This window comes from Chaetodon auriga, chromosome 5 (genome assembly GCF_051107435.1).
Source record: "Chaetodon auriga isolate fChaAug3 chromosome 5, fChaAug3.hap1, whole genome shotgun sequence".
Classification (NCBI taxonomy): Eukaryota; Metazoa; Chordata; class Actinopteri; order Chaetodontiformes; family Chaetodontidae; genus Chaetodon; species Chaetodon auriga.
The window spans coordinates 27,512,229-27,529,021 of NC_135078.1; the positions used below are offsets into that span (position 1 = coordinate 27,512,229).

Here is a 16,793-nt window from a genome sequence, read left to right on the forward strand (position 1 = left end):
TATTCCCTTGAGGAAAGGGGAGGGGGAGGTTAGACCGAGCCTGTAGAAAGAGGGAGCGAGAGGGAAGAGAAAAGGCAGGCAGAAGGGGAGCGGCGGAGAAGCTCAGGGAAGGAAAATAGGCAGAAACAACGGCTGCAGAGGGAAATTTTCGCCCTTTCCTGCCTTTGTATTTCATATTTCATCCTCCTCTCTCCACGCTGCACGCCAGCCTCTACCTCCACGTACCCTGCAGCTGGAGAAAAGGCAGAAAGGCAGCCGCTGAACACTGGGCTGTGTGCTCCAGTTTCACCATAACGTCTTTGTGTTGTGACTCACTGGGTGACTGGAACGGGCGGGCGAGCTCGGCTGGAGAGGCGGCAGCCATGTATGTTTCATAAGGGCCTGGGTGCACACGCACACACACACACACACACACACACACACACACACACACACACACACTCACTCACACACACGCCTCCCCTTCGTTTCTTCTCGGAGGAAAAGCAGCACTGTGCCACATGTGCAGGTCTCAGCAGAAACAGATTCTGTATGTTCCTGTTTCTCGCTCTCCCGGCTGCGTTGTCATGGTTACAGAGCCAGTCCGCCACGGCACACGCCCCCCCCCCCCTCTCTCTCTCTCTCGCCACCGTTGGGTGATTCAACCCATCAGTTGGGTTGTGTCATCTCCTAGATGGAGTTTCTAGCTCCACATCTTTTTCAGTTTGGGCTTGTTTTCCAATTGGATTCTAGTTTAAGAAAATTGTGTGTGTGTGTGTGTGTGTGTGTGTGTGTGTGTGTGTGTCGGGGGTGAATGGCTGGGTATCTTTCCCCAGCGTTGGGGGGATCCAACATTGACAGGAGGTGGGCTCGACTGGGGGGCTGGTGATAGACACTGTGGGGGTTGTGTGGTGGAGGTGGTGCTGGTGCCGGCTGCTTCCAGGTGCCTGCGACTGGGGCTGAATATGAATGAGGGGCCCCGGCTCTCCAGAGATGGCGGCTGGGGAGAGAGCTGCTAAAACCAGAGACCAGCAGAGCCTGGCTGGTTGAGAGGCCCCCACAAGCTGCTGACAGGAGCTGGAGCTAGCCATCACGTTAATTAGCGTTTTTACTCTTGCAGCGGCGAATAGGGGGAGTGGGTTAGAGAGGGATGTGGGGGTGGTATATGACTCATAGACACAGTATGGTTTATTCATGATGGAGGAAGGGGATGTGTGTGTGTGTGTGTGTGTGTGTGTGTGTGAGAGAGAGAGAGAGAGAGAGAGAGAGAGAGGAAACAGACATTTGATTTGCACACAGTTCAGTGTGTGTGTGTGTGTGTGTGTGTGTGTGTGTGTGTGTGAGAGCAGATCACTGATTGGCACCAAGCCAAGATATTATTATGTCTTGAACATAATACCAGCATTCATTGTTACTGTCACTGAGTTTTTCTCTTATTTTACAACGCACATCTGAAATGAGTTCATTTATTTGAAAGCAGATCTTTCCTGTGATTCTGTGATGCACACGTGTAGCAGGAAATTTTACACAACGCACGCTAAGATAAAGATACCGCCGGCCGCCGCCACCGAGGAGCTGCTGCGCCGCTCGTTTATTTCTGTTTGGGCTGTTATGGAGAAGTTATTGATCAGCGGCTTTTGAGGCCTGTCTGGGACGCATCAGACTGATGAAACGGGTTAAAGGTGCCTCTCTCATAGGTGACCTGACCTTGTCTCCTCTGCCTCAGCCCCTGACAGTGATCCTCGCCCCCCTGAGGGAGGCACGGGATCGATAGATCGGTCCTTTACCCGCACCCATCGCCCAGCGCTGCCCGTCCTGGTCGAGCGGCGCTGCTGCGACGCTCAGAACATTCCAGAAGAAGTGTCTCCTCCTCGGTCTGTTGGCTTGCTTCACGCCAGAGCTTGTGTGTTTGTTTGTGTTTGTGTGTAAGAGGGTGTGTGTGTGGGGGGGTTACATTACAGCTATGCTATTGTCTAATTGTCTCTTCTTATCATTAGTGACAACCATGACCTCTGTTATTGGCATATCTGCATTCTGCCTGCACTGCAGAGCCTCCACCACACTACTCGCAGCGTTTTCTCTCCCAGGAGCGGCAGGGCCCATGCCTCATAAATACAAACACAATCTCTCCTACACCTCCTGACTGCAGGACAGGACTCCACACATATCTGCCCGTGGAGCGCAGCCCATTTGCATACATATTAAAGTGACGCCTCAGAAAAAAGGAAGAGAGAGAAAGAAGAGGGGGAGAGGGAAGGAGGGGAGGGGGGAGAGAGAGCGGGTATATGCAAACAAGGCTTTCATCTAATATGCAAGAACCGGCATTGCTCTGGCATAAATCTGCATCTGAGCTCAGGCAAAGAGAGCGGAGCCCATTTGACAGTAAATGGGCTGGGGATGGCTGTCAGATGCACAGGGGAACACTGTGTTAGCCCACAGAGAACTGGGCCGATTGATCAGCACGCCATGTCACACACAACTGCAAGGTACAGCGCTACATGCTAAGGAAAATTTATGGATGTTTTCGAGGGAAAAGATGAGGGATGTATGTATGTCAGGAGAATATTGAACACTTAAAGGAAAAGTTCAACATTTTTTCTGCAATATACACGTTCAGTGTTTGGTTTTTCTATCAAACAAACGATAAGATATGGTATTTAGTGAATGTCAGAGGTGCTGGTAGGCATGTTAGTGTTGCCTCTGGACAGAGCTAACAGAGTCTTTATGCTAAGCTAAGCTAACCAGCTGCTGACTCCAGCTTTACCAGATGGACATGACACCCGTATCTATCTAACCTTCGGCAAGAAAGAAGAAAAAGCACATTTCTCAACCTAATTAGCAAATGTTAGCATGCTAAACTGAGAAGCTTGTACTAAAGTAAGCGCAGCCCCGATCCCAAAAAAGCTAGGACGCTGTATAAAACATAAATAAATCAGAATGTGATAACTTGCCAATCCTTTTTAACACATACTCAACAACAGTACAAAGACAATATATTTAATCATCTGCTTCATTGGTTTTAAATGGTGGCCCAACTTTCTGAATCTGGGTTGTGTATTAGCATTGTCCTTGTTAGCATTTTAGCATGCTCACATTAGCATTTAGCTAAAAAGCATTGCTGTGCCTAAGTACAGCAACACAGAAGTGCTATCTAGCCATAAGATAAGATCTAACTTTATTGATCCCATGTTGGAGAAACAAAGATGTTACAGACAGAATTAAAGGCAAGAAGAAAAGGGAGACGTAGAAAAAGAACAAACAGAATGAAAAGGGATCAACTGTATGTATGAACATTATAGACAAAAAGAGTAATGAAATAATATTGCCTTGAGTATTTGGATGGCACACGGAGGGATATGGATAGTAAAATACTGTGTTTACTGCTGCACAGTAAGAAAATATGTAACACTTTAGGAAAGGTACACAGTAAAAACAAGATATTTGCACAAATGTAATTATATTAACAAATGTTTAACATAACAGTGCAAACAGTAGTTTGTGACCTTGTGTGCAGGCTGTTAATCTTCTTTTACCTTTTGGCACAGCTATGCTAGCTGTTTCTAGTCTTTATGCTAAGCTAAGCTAAGCGCCTGGTGGCTAACGCAGCATCTCTATCGTGTAGACATTAGAGTTGCATGAAACCCAAAACTGAACTACTCCTTTAAAGAGACAAAGCATCGGTTCCAGAAGCTTCCTGTGCTGCACGATCCCATTAATTTGTACAGAAATGTGCGTTTTGACCGAACAGAACGCTTCTAGAACATTTTTTGCACGAGCAGAAGTAGAGCGCATGATGGCAGTGCTAAAGCAAAAAAAAAAAAAAAAGAAAGCAAAAAGTGCAGCAGCGAAACTTTACTTACTGTCTTCAGAAACTGGAGCGCTGCCACGAGCTCTGGGTTTCCCCTAACTCGAAGTATTTCATGTTGGACACCCTTGAACTCCCTTTCCTGTTTTCCTGCCTGAGCATGTTGCATTGAAGCACGCCATTCTGTCTGTACAGGTGATCTTACGCACAGGAAATGGAAACTCTGAATGTGTGTGTGTCGTGTATGTGTGTGTGTGTGTGTGTGTGCGCGCAGGGTCCGTGCGTGCCTTTGAGAGAGTGTTGGAATGGGGTGTGTGTGTGTGTGTGTGTGTGTGTGTGTGTGTGTGTGCTGGGGGGGAGTTGAAACAGGATATGTTGGGAATAACACAAAGCACAGAAAGTGTCACATGATCTGAAACACAGGGTTGATTTATTTGGCTTCAGAAGGAATCTGTTGCATGTGGTTTGGAGGAGAGAATGTTTTCCTTCTTTGCTCTCAGTGTGCTCAGACACAACACATGGAAACATTTTCTGAGAGGCCATGGGTCTGAAAAAAAGCTCCAGACATTTTATTTCTTCTCCCTCTTTCAGAGCTCTTTCGCTTCTTTTTTTTTTTTCTCTTAGCAAACTGATTGAATTACATACATCTGCTCGCCACATGTAGAAATCTCCCTAATGATTTGTGATGCACTCGGGGGCTGTGACGCGCAATTAGCTGATATGTTAATAGTTTATTTTGGTAAGAATCAACTGTTGGACTCGTGTCTCGACTGGTGCGAGTGGTGATGTATCAGTGAACATCCTATTTACAGCCTCTGTTCAGGCTGTAATAAATACACTTCCACTCACATGAGACAGTTGCAGGTCTGCTCTATTGTCTGCCATAAATATGCTGGAAGGGTTGGTTAAATATTGATAACACCAATTTTCTGCCACCCCCCCACCCACCACCACCACCACCACCACCACCCTACCCCACACACACCCTCTCTCCATCACCACCACGCACACAAACACGTACACACGCACACGTCTCACACTCATACCAAAGCCCCCCCCCCCCCTCCCTCTATCTCGCGGTTATTTCACCCTCACAGTAACCTTGCTTATGCATATTGCATATGTAAATAAAGCACCCCGCCTCTCCAGTAATTGTGTGCATCTTCTCCGGAGCTGCATATCTCAGCTCTGTGTTGAAGAGGACGCTCGACGGGCTCAGTTGTCTTTGTTTAGCAGCGGTTCCTCTCTGCTCGGACTCATCTGCCGACTCAAGAACTATAGATTTATTGATAAGAGAAGTACTGGGAGAACATTTTTTCACCTCTCCTCTTCAAATGTCTTCAGAGTTAAGAAGTTGACTACAGGCAGGACTGAGTCCTCTGTCCTGATTTCTGGCTAAAACATTCGCACCTAAAATCTTTTATCAACACAAGTAAAATAAAGTAACTGTACTTTATAATCTTTACGTCGGATTCTCATCTGCAAACAAAGCTTAAGTGTAGAAATCGTTCATATGTTCATCAGAGTTGCTGGAGTTATTAAATTGGCATCTTCCATCGTTCATATTTTGTTCATTTCAGCTCATATAACTTTAACCTTTAATCATCAGATGTATTTACAAAATCCAAGAAAACGGGAAAGTCTTATTCGTCACAAGTGACAGAAAAAGCACAGTTTGTTGTCCTAAAATCTGCAAATATTCCACTTTTTTAAAACTCAGTTTATCATTTGTGAGCAAAACAAGGTTAACATCAGCCTGAAGAGGCCTCAAAACTATCAGAGGGTTTTCTTTGTCAGCTGATAGAGCGAGCCTTCATTACTGAGCTTAAACGAGCTCATTTATTGATTTACAAGATTCAGAATTCAGATGGAAACACCCAGAAAACCGTTTATACTACACATTAGAGTATTTATATACCATTCTGTACTGCATCCCCACTGACGCTGTATGCAGTGAGCAGAAAAATACCTGTATGATGTCATTCTGATTTACAGCAAAGCCTGTTTTACCTTTTTAAACTTCAGTTTTTATGTTATGTTTAGAGGCTCTAACTCGAGGTGATGCTGCTTTAAACAGCTTCATGTGACCTTTTTCTTTAATCTGAGGGGAAAAAATGAGAAACATGTTAAAATATAATGAAAAACCTCCACAAATCGAGCCAACACTGTCCTGTACCAACACGGCAAGTAGGTAGTTTGTGGTCATTGGTAGTTTAACTGTACTATTTAAATCATAGTATATTATTCTACAAGTGTATATTTCATGTATCATGTATATTAGTATGTTTCTTTCCCTCTGAGGCAATAAAAACTCTGTCTAGAAGCTGAAAAGTCTTATTTTCAGTTTAATTTGGTGTCGGTGATCATGTAGTTAATCAGATTCAACACGTACCTCGTTCCAGCAATCACAGTATACATATACTGCAGTATACTACCTGTACTGTACTATACTGCACTATATGAAAGAGATCAGCTAACATCTGGTTTCATTAAAGACATCGGAGAGGAACCATGACCATGTTTGTTTCAGACATTAATAATCATAAATGTTATATTCCAAAACTTTCATCTGAATTTCTACAGTACACATCTGCAGGTTATTAAAAATCTCCAGAACATGTTTAGTATTTTTATAGTATTTATGGTTTCAGAGCCAGTTTTTAACTTTATCTAACCTTAAAATGACAAACTGATTTCTCTACAGTTATTTTTTTTTCAGCACAGAGTTCAACAGATCAGTATCAATAGTAATAAAATACTTATTAATACACGTTAATACCCTTTTTACCTCTAACCAGCTCGGCCTTCCAGCAGAGTCTGAACTGATCTGGGGTCTGTTTGACGTCTGCTCTGACCTTTGCTTCTCTCACAGATTAGTTTGTCTTTCTCTTTTTTTTTCTCACTCTAATCTTCCTTACATTTCCATTTAACCACCCATGATGCAACACTGCATTGAACACACGACATACAAACCTGTATCATCCTTATGCTCCAAATGCTTCTCGTCCTTGTGTTTATTTTGTTGACAGCTTACAGAATCACGTATGTCTCTGCCCATTGGTGCTGGTTTTATATATATTTATGTGTTTTTCCACTCTCACACATTGTCTTCCTGTCATCTTTGTTCTTCTTCTTCTCTGCCGTCGTGTCTTTCCCCGTTCAGGTGCATTGAGCACAAAGAAGACAGTCGAATTCGTCCTGTGTGCAGCAGACCAGAGGTATGTTTTTCCTAAATATCACCCTGTTATACCGTATACACTCTTCTATACTCCACTTTTCTCCACTGTATCCTCGACCGAACACATTACCTACACAGGCAGTGCTGATGATCAGGGATCTGTGTGTGAGTGCTGCTTGGACGACGTGATATTATGAGCGTTCTGCGTAACAACATGTCAGAACTTCCATTAAGCCGCCATCAGCTTTAACTTTCCCTCCTTACTCAACACTTACAGAGACTTCAAATGAAATCCAGCTCTGTACTATTGTACTGTACTGCCACCATAACACAGGATGCCACCATACGTAGCATAAAAACACGGTATCAATCTGCTCTCTGCCGTTGAAACTATATTCCAGAGAGAACACATATGTCAGACTCCAGTTTACACTATTATCAGAGCATGATAACCGTAATTGTGGCTGTCCTCCTGATTCACGCATTTGGCAGGAAATCAAAGTCACATCCAGGTGTTCGCTACGATGTCTGCCATCTGCGTGTGTACACACAAACAGATGTGGGGCACGGATGACAGATAATCTCTCTACAAAGAGCTCTTACCTCACAGATCTGAGTGCAGTGACAGTATTTCTATTATCAGAGGCCGTCCTGATGACATCACTGTCAGCTTCAGGATTTACGGTCTGTCTGAGCGTCTGTGGGCATCGAACCCGAGTGCTGCGCTGTGTGATGAGCCTGTTTCGTTCGGATGTTGAGGAAATATCTGTGTCGCTTGGTGTAGTTTGCAGTAGTTTGTGCAGTTGGAGCAGTGAAGGTGGTGGTTTTCCCCTTCAGCCGTCTCCCCTCCGCTCGCTCTCAGCGAGGCTGCGTTCACAGTCGATGGCCCGGCTTCATGGAACAGTCATCCAAAGTGGAAAATGTTGACTTTTTCAAATGTTCGTCCAAACACTTTTTTTTTTTTTTTTTTTTTACTTTGCCCTTTTCCCTCGTTTTCTTGATTTTCAGTCGTTCTAGTTTGAAGACCGTGTTGCTGATATATTTTATTCAGAGTTTCTGTCCGCTGTGGTTCTGGGAATCTGTTTGAACTCCATTTATTGGTACAAAAAGAGCTCCGTCAAAGTCTGTTGTTCTATTCTGTTCTGTTCTATTACTCTGTCTTATTCTATTCTGTTCTGTTCTGTATCATTCTAATCCCCTCGACTCTATTATATTTCATTCTGTTCCATTACTCTCTGCTGTATTCTTTTCTATACTCTTCTATTGCTCTGTACTGCACTCTATTCTATTACACTCTCGTATGTTCTATTCAGTTCTATTCAGTACGCTCTACTACAGTCTGTTCCATCTGATTACTCTTTAGGATGTTCTATTCTATTCTATTACTGTCTAGGGTATTCTCTTCTATTCTGTTCTGTTCTATTACTCTCAATGATATTCTATTCTAATATATTCTATAACACTCTAGAATGTTCTGTTCTGTTTTATTCACTTACTCTTACTATAGTGTATTCCATTTGATTATTCTCTGAAATGTTCTATTCTGTTCTGTTCTGTTCTATTCTGTTCTATTCTGTTCTGTTCTATTGTTCTCTAGGACATTCTATTCTAATATATTCTATAACACTCTAGAATGTTCTGTTCTGTTCTGTTCAGTTCAGTTACTCTTACTATGGTGTATTCTGTTTGATTACTCTGAAATGTTCTATTCTATTACTCTCTATGATTTTCTATTCTAATCTGTTCTGTTCTATTATAATTACTAACCACTGTATTCTATGCTGTTCTGTTCTGTTCTTTTCTTTCTGTTCTTCTCTCTGTTCTGTTCTTGTCTCTCTCTGTTCTTCTTCTTTCTCTTCTCTCTCTCTGTTCTTCTTCTCTCCCTGTTCTGTTCTTCTTCTTCTCTGTTCTGTTCTTGTCTCTGTCTGTTCTTCTTCTCTTTCTGTTCTTCTCTCTCTGTTCTGTTCTTCTTCTTCTCTGTTCTGTTCTTCTCTCTCTGTTCTGTTCTTCTTCTTCTCTGTTCTGTTCTTCTTCTTCTCTGTTCTGTTCTTCTCTCTCTGTTCTCTTCTTCTCTCTCTCTGTTCTGTTCTTCTTCTCTCTCTGTTCTGTTCTTCTTCTCTGTTCTGTTCTTCTTCTTCTCTGTTCTCTTCTTCTCTCTCTCTCTGTTCTGTTCTTCTTCTCTCTCTGTTCTGTTCTTCTTCTCTTTCTGTTCTTCTCTCTCTGTTCTGTTCTTCTTCTCTGTTCTGTTCTTCTTCTCACTCTGTTCTGTTCTTCTTCTCTGTTCTGTTCTTCTCATTCTGTTCTGTTCTTCTTCTCTGTTCTGTTCTTCTTCTCACTCTGTTCTGTTCTTCTTCTTCTCTGTTCTGTTGCTCTCTGCCGTTCTTTCCTCAGTTTTATTCCGTGACTCTCTCCTACTTTCCCTCCTGTTCTCCTCTCGTGTGTCACTCTCTGTTCCTTCCTCCTACTCTCTGCTCTAATCTGCTGTTTTTCACTCCTCTCCTTCTGCTCTGTTCTGCTCCACTTTTCTACACGGACAATAATTTTGATGATTTTTTTTTTTTGTCCGCACTGAGATTTAAAAAGCTCGGAACACATTTAGTGAAATGCAGCATGCCAGCTCCTACGTGCATCCTGAATGAGGCTCGTAGTGAGATTTGCGTATAACAGAAGCACCGCCTCCCTCCCATTGGACAGTGTCTACGTGAGGGCGTGGCAAGGAAAGATGAGAGTTGCAAATCCATGCCCTTACTGGGAAGACATGGAGCGCTATGGACACAGTCTACACGAATCGAGTAGGAATCTCAGCTAAAGACATAAATATTTCTCCAGTTAGGAAACAAACGATTTGACAGAGTGAGAGGAGAGAACGGGCGGCCCGGTTGAGGATGGAGTGTGCATTTGACGCACAGAATCTGATTTCCATTTCTTTGAGGAAAATCCAAAGCTCCAGGACGCAGAGAGGAGGCATCAAGCTCCACAAGAACTTACTGGTAACGTACGTCCTGAGAAACGCCAGGCAGTTTTACATGAGCAAAAACTTGTCGCAGGCGCAGAGGACGCATCACTATGAGGATGTAGCTGCAGTCCGGGAAAGACAAGAATACCTTGAATTGACGGGGAGCTTAACGGAGTTGGCCGATGACTTCTACTGCAACTTTACTGGGGTTGAGTCGGACACTTGGCACTGCGGAGCGCACCAGCCCGTCGGCCAGCCTGCAGAGGTGGCGCACCAAGACGCATCCGCCTGCGCAATGGTTTCACCAAGTGACTCTGACCTCATGGTTTCGGAAGCCTGTTGGAGTTGTGCAGACAAATCCTCCTGGGAGTTACCTATCCCGAACGCACAGGCCAACCAAAAGACTGTCCTGGACTTGGACACGCATGTGGTGACTACTGTCACGAACGGATACTTCCACTCAGACTGTTGCGCGCAGTCAAAACAGCCGCAGGGCGCGCAGTGCTACAGCAAAAAGCGAAAGATGGACACAAGTTATCATATTGTTGATCCAGAGTTTTACCTGCCGGACTTTGGGCCAGTGCCGTGTAAGAGGATGAGGACTGATGATGATTCACATTCAGACTCGGACCAGTTGGACAGCACAAACATCTCCAACCTGATCTCGGTGCTGGGCTCAGGTGGACTCTCTGAGTTTGTGAGTTGGCAGCAGACGGACCTTGAGCAAATATTCGCCGCTCAAACAATTTGTTTAAAACATACACTGTTAACAGGCAGCGGCTGGACCAGAGCAATCGAAGCATTTTGATTTGTATGATTGATTTTCTTTGTATCGTTTTATTTTATTGCTTTCAAATAAACCATGAGACGAATGCAATTCTCTCTCTCTCTGCTGTGTTATTGAACGATGTGGATGAAATGTGGCTGCACAGAGCACTCAGCTCCACTTTCACACATTAACACTTTAATGCCGACTAATATAATTCCCTCACACAATATAAAATACGTGTACGTCTCATTTAAACCTATTTTTACCGGTGAGTCGTTCGGGTTCTGGAGTCTGTCTTTGGTTTCCTGAAGACATGAGTTAACGCTGTTTCTCTGGAAAGATGTTGGACGAGCGCCATCATGTGGCCAGTGAGGATCTGTACAGCCTCATGCAGCAGATGAGCGCACAATGTCCTTCTGTAAATGTGTTATTTATACCAGGGCCTGCTTTTATTCATCAATAAAATTAACAGAATTCAAAAACACGGATGTATTGGCTTTAAATTACAACTTCAGCTCCAGATAATTTATATTGCTAGACTTGTTAGTGGGGCTGTCATAGATGTGCATCAGTGGGGCTTGTAGTGACCTTGCATTTTTCTCCATTGCCTTTCTTGTGGGATATCATATCTGTAATTTATGACTCTTTCATGTCTAAAACTAAAATATAATAGTTCATTAATGGTTCATAGGGATCACCAGAGTCTATTATTTCTTCTAATAAAATAAATCTGGCGTTGAAATGAGGCGGCTTATTAGTGCTGAAAGATATTGTGCAAAATATTTTGTAACAGCGGGCACGCACGTACCAAACCCCATTTGGAAAATCAGGACTTTTAGAGAGGAGCTCACAGTTGTCTTTCCTCGGTGGGTCCGAGGGGGGCGGACAGCTGAGAATAGACAGTGTGCTTGTCCTTGAGACATGACTGCCCGAGGGTTTCCCATCTATATTCCCGGGACAGTCAAATATTGTAGCGCGTCCGTCGACCACGATGTTGGGTGTTTTTGTCAGATCTGCGGTGAGTCTAATGTGATTTGGTCTGCATGTATTTTAATGCGTATTAACAAACGCAGTAATACAGTGTTTGGCTACCCTGCATCAGTCTGAGTGAAGGGGGTGGGGCGCAGACCGGGACAGCAAAAATCACAGAATATTACGGTCAAATATAACTCGTGTTTAACCCACACAGGCTGTCAAAATGTCTTACACGCTACCCGTTAAGGCAAAACATTAATTCAAAGCGTTATTTGCAGCCCGCCATTGTGATATCTTGCATCACGTTAGCCTAGCACAAGTTAGCCGATAGCATAACGTTAGCTTACTGCTAACAAAAAAAAAAAAAAAAAAGACATCGTGGGGAAATGTCCCTGTAGTTGTAGTTTAATTCGCTATAGAGCACACCTTCGGTATCAACCGTCTTTTTATATTATCTGTTGTGGCATGTATTGCTAAAACACAACAACAACGTTTTTATTTTGAAGAGGTCAACCGGAAGTTGTTGATTGTATTGTCAAGGTTTGACAAGAACGAAGGATGGGATCATGAAGGTGAATTCTGTTAAGTTACAAACATTCACGTTAAATCTGATTGGACTTCCGCTGAAGTTATTTGCAAACCTGTCATTATTATATCAGATAACGGATTCGTAGTGTTGACCGCGAGGGCACAGATATATTTCTTGTTTTCATGTGTGTTTATTTTAGCTCCCATTCCAAAGTTTCAACTGTGTCAACCTTCTATTTAAAAGCTGGCAGAGCCTTTACTGGTGGATCCAAACAGCCTGGCGGCCCCTGCAGCTCTCGCTTGTTTTGGTGTCAGTTTTCACAGATCAAGTCATGTTACTGTAAACTATGTGACCTTGTGAATAGAAGTCTTGTTCATGACACTACATTCTGTTCTTACAGGAAGCCATTTACATTGAGTTATTTACTATTCGAGGCTTCAATTGCATATAATTAATTTTTGACAAGATGTTGACACCTGGATTTGTGAGGCAGCGTCAGTGAGCTTTTAAATACAACTGATCTCCTGGTTCACCTCAGCCTGCAGTATTGCCATGTGGTCAGTTAAAATATTTGACCAAAGAGCAGTTTCTTGTAAAATCTGATGGCAGAGGAGAGTTTGTGCTTATCGAGTCCATGTCCCGCAGCTGCGGCCCGGCCTGGCGACGCCCTGTCGCCTGGTCAGACCAGTGACACACATCCCGGAGAGGTCTCTGGTGCACCAGGAGGGGTTGCCGAAGCTGCCTGTGCCGCCTTTGAAGCAGACATGTGAGCGATACCTGGCTGCTCTGGAGCCCATCGTGAGCGAGGAAGAGCTGGAACACACCCGGAAACTGGTGGAGGAGTTCCTGACGGGTGGTGTCGGGGAAAGGCTGCAGAGAGGCCTGGAGCGACGGGCACGCAAGACAGAAAACTGGGTAGATATCTGAGCGTATTTGACTGTGCCTTGAACACTGTAATCCAAACAGGTAATGGCGAAGTATGTGGAAACATGTTGATTCCTGCTCTCTGACTTCTGCTGCGTTCATGTAGCTGTCAGAATGGTGGATGCAGTCAGCCTATCTAGACTGCCGTATGCCGGTGGCGGTCTACACCAGTCCTGCGGTCGTCCTGCCTCGCATGCACTTCCACGATCGTCAAGGACAGATGAGGTGAGAGACCAGGATCCACTGTAAAACCAGCCACACTCACAGCGCTGTTTATCTTGCTAAACAGTCTGTACAGTCCCAAAAAAGAAGAGCCAGAACCTCTAATGTGCTGGGCTTGGATTCCCATAATATCAGTTATAAAAGTTAATTGTCTGACTGTAAGCACTCTCATAAAGTTGTTCCCAAAAGTGATTTACATTGCGTTGAGGTGCAGGATAAACAAGCCCACATGAAGCCGGAGTTTCGAGCCGACCTTTGCAGGCCTCCGTTCGCATGCTGTCTATTTAAAGGCGTTTGGCTGCTGCTAGCATTGCTCAGCTGTTTGTGTGACCCATGGGGTATGCATTGAACATGGAGGCTCCACAGAGACACAGTCTACTGTGAGAGTTTTAGCTGTGCAGGGTGCAGTAGGTGCCAGTGACACCATTAGGTCATATGGAACGACATTTGCTTGTAAAGCTTCGTGTTGTCTGTGCACCTCATATGCGCTGCAGAGCCTTAATGCAAACAAACCATAATAAGTCTTTTAATAACACAACAACGCTTTCTGCGCAGGTTTGCTGCCAAACTGATTGCAGGAGTTTTGGACTTCAAAAAAATGATTGACACGTGAGTTTCGTACAATTATGGCACAAAGCTCATTGTCATCATGACTTGCAGCTGGTTTCTGAATGGCTAACGTGTGGCGCTGTGTCACAGTGAGACCCTGCCTGTAGAGTACCTGAGTGGGAAGCCGCTCTGTATGGACCAGTATTACCAGATCCTGTCCTCCTGTCGCATCCCTGGTCCAAAGAGAGACACTGTTGTAAACTACGCCATCGGGAAAACGCCTCCCACTCATATCACTGTGGTCCACAACTTCCAGGTACTCCTCTTCGTCTTATGCTCATTACCATTGATGCAGTCGCTAAAGAAATACTGGATCTGTGGCTGAATGAGCCTGACTTGGCTTCTCCCCCCAGTTCTTTGTCTTGGACGTGTACAACAGCGATGGCACCCCGCTGACAGTCGACCAGCTGTACATGCAGCTGGAGAAGATCTGGAACTCCTCTTTGCAGACTAACAAGGAGCCTGTTGGCATCCTTACATCACAGCACCGCAACACCTGGGGAAAAGCCTACAACAACCTGATCAAGGGTGAGCAACAGCTTAAAGAGTCTGTGCAGAACCGCTTGGTATCAGCTAGAAGTATGTTACGTTATATTTATTCAGCTCAAGATTCTAGAAGAGTTTTTGATTTTACTGCTCCTCAGATAAGACGAACAAGGAGTCGGTCCGAGCCATCCAGAAAAGTATCTTCATGGTGTGTCTGGACGCTCCGATGCCTCGCGTGTCGGACGAGCTGTATCAGAGCCGAGTGGCCGCTCAGATGCTGCACGGTGGAGGAGCTCGCTGGAACAGCGGCAACCGCTGGTTTGACAAGACGTTACAGGTCAGTTTGAGACTTTGCCTTTAAAATAATGAGCGGTGCCGTGGTGGCGGTTGAGAATCTGAATGTGATGTAAATCCTCAGTTCATTGTGGGTGAAGACGGTACGTGTGGACTGGTGTACGAGCACGCGCCCGCCGAGGGCCCGCCCACCGTGTTTCTCATCGACTACGTGGTGAAATACATGTGAGTGTCTTTCTGTTTTTAAACGAGCGTCTTGGCTGTTTTCAGATGAACTCAAACTGACGGTTTCATGCTTTCTGAACAGGCAGAGAACTGAAATGGTTCGCACTCCCATGGTTCCTCTGGCCATGCCTCAGAAACTGCGTTTTAACATCACACCAGAGGTCAAGAGAGACATTGAGAAAGCCAAACAAAATATGAACATGTACGTATCGTGCAGTTATGAATATTCTTCTCTTCTTGGCTTTGAAGATTTTGTTTAACTGGCTCTTGTCTGTTTCTTTAGAATGGTGCACGACTTAGATGTGAAGGTGCTTCTGTTTTCTGCTTATGGTAAAAACGTACCGAAGCAGCATAAGATGAGTCCAGATGCTTTTGTGCAAACGGCTCTTCAACTTGCCTACTTCAGGTAAGAAATCTCTTTTTGTGGTCGAACATCATCCCTGATGTAGACACGAAATGTTCCGTCACAGATCCTGTGTGCTGTGTTTGAATTCCAGGATGTATAACATGTGCTGCTCTACCTACGAGAGCGCATCGTTACGAATGTTCAAATATGGGCGAACAGACGCAATCCGGGCGACTACTGCAGACTCCTTAAAATTCATGCAGGCGATGCAAGACCCAGCTAAACAGGTACTGACAAACCACCAGAGTTTCACCATAAGTGTTGAGTTTAAGGCTCGTGAACCGTCTGAGTGAGCGCTAAATGTTCCCAACAGAACGCAGAGAGGCTGGCGCTGCTGCAGAAGACCGTTCAGACACATAAGGACAACACGTACAACGTGAGTGCAGGCGGTTTATTCATAGAGCTTCTTCTGACACCGTCTCATTAATCTCAGTTCGACACATGCAACGTTTCTTTTTTAGGTAATCCACGGACAAGGCATAGACAGACACCTCCTCGGCCTGAAGCTGCTGAGTATTGAGGACCTGACCTCCATGCCTGAGATATTCATGGACACCTCTTATGCTGTGGCTCAGCATTACAATCTCTCCACCAGCCAGGTGCTGAGTATTTGTTTTTAAGAAGACACACAGTCTGTTATGACCGAGCGAATGATTATTTGTCGTCGTGTTTGTTTGTTTGCGCGTTTGCCCTCATCTCTCCCGTCTCCGTGTCCAGGTTGGCTCCAAGACAGACTGTGTGATGTGCTTTGGTCCGATGGTGCCAGATGGCTACGGAGTGTGTTACAATCCCATGGACGAGCACATCAACATCGCCATCACAGCCTTCAACAGCTGCGAGGAGACCAACGCTGCCAAGTTTGCCCAGGCCGTAGAGGACGCTCTGTTGGACATGAGAGCTCTGCTGGAAGACACAGCCACAGCCAAGCAGTGATCCCGCACAGGAGCCTGGCACGGCGTTGGGGTCCCGCCGGGCCGGATGGGAGCTGGAACTGAAGTGGCTGGCGGAACGCCACGCTGACATAGACGCACAATGTACCGAGTGTGGTGGAAGTGAGGGGAAACCTGTTATCAAAGGGTTGTGGGAAGTAGAATGTGTGACTGTCAGTACGCTGCCTTTTGGATGAGGTAAAGGTCTGTGATGGAAATTCTATATTTTAATATATTGTGTTACATATAAACTTGAAATGAACAGAATTGTAGTATAAATACTTTTTCCTTTGTTTACACTCGACCAGTTCCTGTTACAGTCTTCAGAATGATGCTGTCCTCACTTGACTTAAACATTTTGAATGCTTTGACTTGTTTATTATTTATTTCAGGTCAAAACAATTAGCATACAGGCATGAAAACAACAAAAATCTTATTTAAGTCTGCTCTCCTCAACAGAATAAAACTGAATGGCTGTTAGATGTATTATAAACTTAAGAAATGTTA

General features: G+C 44.5%; 2 protein-coding genes across 2 annotated transcripts; both read left to right on the forward strand.

Moving 5' to 3' along the window:
* The first annotated feature begins 9,812 nt into the window (after nucleotides 1-9,812).
* LOC143320554 (immediate early response gene 5-like protein) lies at nucleotides 9,813-11,064 on the forward strand. The gene has a single exon (XM_076730314.1). The coding sequence runs from the start codon at nucleotides 9,848-9,850 to the stop codon at nucleotides 10,724-10,726; it is 879 nt and encodes a 292-aa protein (XP_076586429.1). The 5' UTR covers nucleotides 9,813-9,847; the 3' UTR covers nucleotides 10,727-11,064.
* Nucleotides 11,065-11,524: 460 nt separating this feature from the next.
* LOC143320552 (carnitine O-acetyltransferase-like) lies at nucleotides 11,525-16,657 on the forward strand. The gene is made up of 14 exons (XM_076730311.1): nucleotides 11,525-11,705; nucleotides 12,837-13,106; nucleotides 13,222-13,340; nucleotides 13,893-13,946; nucleotides 14,037-14,202; nucleotides 14,300-14,474; nucleotides 14,591-14,769; nucleotides 14,851-14,951; nucleotides 15,034-15,153; nucleotides 15,235-15,357; nucleotides 15,449-15,584; nucleotides 15,671-15,733; nucleotides 15,819-15,956; nucleotides 16,075-16,657. Exons 1-14 carry the CDS (start codon nucleotides 11,679-11,681, stop codon nucleotides 16,288-16,290), a joined length of 1,887 nt encoding a protein of 628 aa, XP_076586426.1. The 5' UTR covers nucleotides 11,525-11,678; the 3' UTR covers nucleotides 16,291-16,657.
* The last annotated feature ends 136 nt before the right edge of the window (nucleotides 16,658-16,793 follow it).